The following is a 6,233-nucleotide window of genomic DNA, read 5'->3' on the forward strand; positions in this document are numbered from 1 at the left end:
TTTAATGAACAGAGTCCATTTTTATGGTCCAGCCCAAAAGTCATCTAAGTAAATACATGTTAAAATGAAGAACAGTATTCTGAGACACAGTCACACAGCAGAAGGGAGCTGCACCCACTGCTCAGCTCCTTTTTTGCTCCTTTTAATCCAACCCTCCTCTCACATCTTACTCTCACAGATTACTAAAAGGAGAATCTTGTCGTTATGGTGGGACCCATTCCAACATTTTACGTATAATATTGACTATTAATCCTTATTTTCATATCCACCTTCTCCTCATAACGGTGGTGTCAGAAATGTAAGGCTTTTGTCATATAGACACGGTGTTCTTAAACAAACTGATAAGGTGATTTTCTGTTTCCTCTATCAAAAACTGACATTTTGACTGCAGCTGGCTAGTTAGTTAACCATTCTAGACAATCTGTAGCCAATGTGGCATTTTGCTAATGCTACTGTGGCTACAGAAAAATAAATAAATAAAGTTATCACTCATCTTGTGATGGTGGTGTGCTTTACTGCGCTTTGAACAGATTGTGTTGATAAAGCATTTATGTTAAGCTGCATTTTACTCATGTAGTGTCTGGCTAGTTAGCTGTCTAGCTTGCTAATTCCACCATGCTATCATGCTACACTGGTTACAGAATATGAGGGATACAGTATTACAAGACTGTCAGTGCCCATTTATTAACCAACATTAATGTTATCAGTCATTCTGACCAATGATCTCACTCACTCACTCACTCACCCACCCACCCACTCACTCACTCACTCACTCACTCACTCACTCACTCACTCACTCACTCACTCACTCACTCACTCACCCACTCACTCACTCACTCACTCACCCACTCACTCACTCACTCACTCACTTTTGCGTTTACAGGGCTAGCTTTGCCTCTGCAGTCCAGCCAAATACTAACCACTTAAAAAAACTGTATGTCAAAAAAGGTGGTGACAACCACCTTATTGTGAAAACAAATCACATACTTGAGTTTTGTTGGACATTTTTATTTCATAAAATCATTTTTTAAATGTCTTTTTCCAGCCCATAAAATGAATTCCAATGAAAGTCTCTTACTGTGAAATTACAAGTTGGGAAATTTGACCATAACAGCTTTTAAATACATCAATTTTTTATGTTTTCAAAATAATTTTACAATGTATTGATTTATTCCTTATAATAATATATTTTTTATTATTAATAATATATTTTTCTGTACAAGATCATTCTTATAATTGTATAATTAGTGTTTTATTTATTAATTGCTATAATAACCCCATTATACTATACATGGTTCAGTTTGAGATGGTTTATGCTCAGCATATGTGAAAAAATGTCATGTGATTGAGTTTTGACCCTGGTTGTGTTCCCTCCTCCTCCTGTGTGTTCAGATGTCAGCCTTGCAGCAGGAATTGGAGATCACTGAGGAGCGGCTGAAGGTGCTGGAGGAGAGTCAAACAGCAGAATAACTACAGCCAACAGGCAGTACAGGAATTGTGTGGACTCCTGGACTCCTGGAATCACAAGTGATTAATCTGATGAATTATTTATAGTGTTTTCTGAGCTGGAGATCACTACACTGCTTGAATAATAATGTTATCATTGTGTTGTTTACATGATGCAGTACTTCACTGTCAGACAGTGATACTGCATTACTGTATTAATAACTCACCTGCAGATTGAGTTGTGGATGGCTGCAGGTGTCCATGTAGAGGTTCTGTTTTATAATGCAAAGATGGTATGATGGATATATTGAGGCTCTTAAAGGCCATGACACCTTGTGTGATTACTAAATGTTTTTTCTTTCATATTAATTATAGTTTTTAAAATGAATGTGTCTTTTCCTTAACTTCACCAAAGGTGTTTCCTTGTTGGGAATGTCAGAATATAAATACCTCTAAGAATCAAGGTCCAACATAGCAGGTTGAAGTTTCTGTAAATACAGGCCTAGTTATGTGGAAAATTTCAAGTCAAGCTGAATGATGATGATGTAGACTGGACATAGCTGTGCCAACACAGGCAGCTAATATGTCATCAAATCCATCAGTGCTGGTGCTCTAAGATTATAGACAATAAGACTGATTGTCTGTCATAATTGAACAGACCATAGACAAAATATTGGATTCAATGTTCAAAGGAAAAGCTTTTTTTTTTGTAAATATACTCTCATTCTGAATTTGATGCCTGCAACACATTTCAAAAAAGTTGGAACAGGAGCATGTTTCCCACTGTGTGGCATCATGTTTTCTGTTAACAACACTCAGTCAGTGTTTGGGAACTGAGGACACTAATCAGTAAAGTTTTGAAAGTGAAATTCTTTCCCTTTTTTGTTTGATATACAACTTCAATTACGCAACATTTTGGGGTTTCTGTTGCTCTTTTTTGTGCTTCATAATGCTCCACATGTTCACTGTGTGGGTTCTCTTCGGGTTTGCCGGCTTTGTCCCTCATTCCAAAGATCTGCAGGTCAGGTTAATTGGTGACTCTAAATTGCCTCTAGGTGTGAATTTGAGAGTGAAAGGTTGTCTGTCTATATGTGTTGGCCCTGTGATAGTCTGGCGACCTGGTGTAACTCCTCCTCATGCACAATGACAGCTGGGATTGGCTCCAGCCCCCCCGTGACCCTTGCGAGGACAAGTGGTTACAGACAATGAATGAATGAATGTTTACTGGGAGACAGGTCTGGACTGCACAGGCAGTGCTGGCTGGTCTCTGGCTTTTACTACAAAGCCACGCTGTTGGAACACATGCAGAATGTGTCTCATTGTCTTGCTGGAATAACAATGGACGTTCCTAAAACAATGTTGTCTGGATGGCAGCATATGTTGCTCCAAAACCTGTGTGTACCTTTCAGCATTCATGGTGCCTTCACAGATGTAAAGTCCCCCACCCCCCCATTTTACCGAGCCACTAACAGTCTGGATGGCCCTTTTTCTCTTTAGCCCAGAAGAGGCCACATCCATGACTTCCAACAGTTGGGGATGTGAACTCCTCAGACTACAGCACACTTTTACACTTTGTGTCAGTCCGTCTCAGATGAGTTCAGAAAAGTCTGCAGTGTTTCTGGATGTCAGTGATATCTGGCTTTCACTTTGCATGGTAAAGTTTGAATTTGCATTTGCAGATGTAGTGATGAACTGTGTTTACTGACAATGGTTTTCCAAAGTGTTCTTGAGCCCATGCAGTAATATCCTTTAAACTTTCATGTTAGTTTTTAATGCATGGCATCCTATGGGATCAAAGGTCATAGCCAGTCAATGTTGATTTTCAGCTTTGCCCCTTATGTGAAGAGATTTGGATTCTCTTTTGACGATATTAGAGATTGTAGATGGGGAAAATTTTAAACTATCTGCAATTATACGTTGAAAGAAAGAAGAAACTTTGTTCTTTAACTGTTGAACTTTTTAGCCACAGAATTTTTCACAAACTGGTGAACCTTGTGCCATACTTGCTTGTGAACAACTGAGCCATTTGAGGATGCCCCTTTCATACCAAGTCATTATGCTGTCATTGGTTAACAGTTAACCTGTTTACCTATAGAAAGTTGTCCCAAATTTTTTGGAGGTTGTTGCAGCCATCAAATTCAAAATGAATGTGTATTTACAAAAACAATAACATCTATCAGTTTGAATATCAAATACCATGCCTCTGCTGTATCCAATTAAATATGGGTCTATTCATGTTTTACACAGCGTCCCACCTTTTTGGAATAGGGGTTGTATTTATCTTTCTGTGGTAGAAGGTGCAGTTTGGACAGAAGATTTTTCAGTTTGCAATGGAAGATGTGACATGATGACAGCGGGGATTTGCATTAGTGTAGGTGATGACAAAAGCCTGGACCAGAAACTGCAGCACTGCTTCCTTGGTGAAGAATTGACGTGGACTCCTGATGTTGTGGCAAATGAATCTGCAGGTGCGTGCTGTCGCAGAGATGTTGGAAGTGAATGACGGCTGGTCATCCAAAGTCACATGCAGGTTCCTTGTGGTCCAAGTCGGGACTCCACAGAGTTCTCAGCGGAGATGGAGAGGTCATGGATGGGAGAGGCCTTACCTGGAAATAAGAGAAGCTCAGTCTTATCAAAGTTGAGTTTCTGATGGTTTGCATGCACTCACTGAGAGATGTCATCCAGATAAGCAGAGATAGTCTGTCATTTGGGTTTCTATGAGCCAAATATACATCAAATAAATGTAACAGAACAAAATCACAACTAAGAAAAGTAAGCGCATAATGTTCAAGTCAACTATGTATTAAACACTGTGCAATGACAGTACCCAGCAGTCAGTGTTAATTTGTATTCCAAATAGATAATGTTAAACACTGTATAACAAGGGGCTGTGTTATCCTTGTATTCATTCATGCTAATGGGTAGAGGTCAGTTATAAAGGGGAGACAGTGGATGGTTTGCACATTTCACTCTTTCACATATTTCTCTAGCATGGCTTATGTTAAAAGCAGCAAATGAAAGGTTATGGTCTCTGTTGTAAATAAATAAGATTCAGTTTACACAAATGTTCTCTAAAATGAGGTGATTTGTGATCAAATACGTGTTGTGCATTTGTGCCACACAGCCCCATCACAAGGTTGGTTGGCACACCTAAAATGCTGTTAGAAAAAATTAAACAACCAAAAGAAATAATTTGAACATCTAATTCAAACAAGAACCAAAAAACATGAACATCACACAGAGTATGCATCTATTTTAGCAAACTACACTTAGTTACGTTTGCCATAGACAATTCAAAAAAAGAACAATTAACTAACAATATCCACTTTTTAAAAAGATTTTAAAATAGTTTAAATCTCTCAAAATACAGTTAGTCTACAGTTAAAACAGTAAACCCATTGAAACCTGGAGCAACATCACTTTTTGTGCTGCTTTCAGACTCCTTTCGCAAGTACTTAAACCTCTGAACCCTGAGCAAACTGGTTTGATTTCACTGAGAAGCATGGGAAGAAAGCAATGAGAAACTTTGAAAGAAATGTTCCATGAATTACATGAAATGTGTAGATTTAGAAAACTGTTTCAAACGGTAAATTTACAGCTTGCACATGTGCCAACCAACCCTGCTTTGAAATTTGACCCAACTTTGTGATGAAATTATGTCACTCATCACAGACTTTCAAAACTTACAGCTGATTCCTATGTCTATTAACCATGAAATCTGAAGAAAATCTCTGCACACATGAATGTGTGACAGGTGCATCGGAGAAAGGAGCAATCTAAAGACAAAGAGAGAAACTCCTATACACTGCATTGCTTACTACTGACATATTTATTGAGTAAAAAAGGTGGATTATACCTGATGAAGGACGCTAGACATAGTTACTCACTCAAATATGTCAGCAGTAAGCGGGACAGTGTGCAGGAGTTACTCTGTCTTTATGTCTATTAACCAGAAGTAACACATTTCAGATGTCTTCCTAATGCTGTCTTTGTAGTACATGTTGTCTGGAGACCACTTTTTTTATTTAGATTGTATAAAACTGAAATGTTATCCTCAAAAAACCCCCCAAAAAAAAACAAAAACAAAAGGGGCACCTGGTATCTCAGTTGGTAGAACTGGCGCCCCATGTACAGAGGCTACATCCTGGCCGCAGCAGATGTGTGTTAGATTCTGGCCTTGGCCCTTTGCTGCATGTCATCCCCTCTGTCTCCCCCTTTCACCCTCGATCTGATCAATCCTATCACTAAAGGCAAAATGTCCATAAAAAATAATCTTAACAAAAAAAAAGTAAGTGACTTTCAGGATTTCTTAATATGGTATGTGAATACAGGGCTGCATTCAGCCCTGACAAAACATAGCACAGTGTTTATCTAAACAGAAACAGTGGTGCATTGAAACCCTGATTGTGTTATGCAGGCACACTACCTTTAAATACTGCTGGGTGTATTCAGTTTAATTCAAAGGGGCTTTATAGACATGGAAAAAATAATATCTAAATTGTATTTTTATTTTATTGCCAAAGCAAGTGTGGGGAAGAAACAGACCTCAATTACAGCTGGTTGCACACTGTTTTGAGGAAACGCATACTTCAACCTGAAAACTGTCGCAAAACGGCGCACATTGTTTTTGAGATTGAACATTCCGCAGTTAAAGAAATAGCTGTGTGCCAACCAACCCCGGTCTCCTCTACTAATAAACTCATTATTATGATGATGATTATTCACATTATTGTATTCGTTATACATATAAGTTTTCTCACAAAGGGAGTTGTAATAAAACATGCTTT

At 38.4% G+C, this 6,233-nt stretch overlaps 1 protein-coding gene across 1 annotated transcript in view; it reads left to right on the forward strand.

Moving 5' to 3' along the window:
• vars2 (valyl-tRNA synthetase 2, mitochondrial) overlaps positions 1 to 4,269 on the forward strand; it is a 36,762-nt gene extending 32,493 nt beyond the window's left edge. The window contains exon 30 of the mRNA XM_042506472.2: positions 1,393 to 4,269. Within this exon, the coding sequence (XP_042362406.2) occupies positions 1,393 to 1,470 (78 nt within the window). The 3' untranslated portion in view covers positions 1,471 to 4,269. The remainder of the gene's footprint in view (positions 1 to 1,392) is intronic.
• The last annotated feature ends 1,964 nt before the right edge of the window (positions 4,270 to 6,233 follow it).

Source organism: Plectropomus leopardus, chromosome 17, assembly GCF_026936395.1.
Source record: "Plectropomus leopardus strain MGB_pleo_1.0 chromosome 17, ASM2693639v1, whole genome shotgun sequence".
Taxonomy (NCBI): Eukaryota; Metazoa; Chordata; class Actinopteri; order Perciformes; family Serranidae; genus Plectropomus; species Plectropomus leopardus.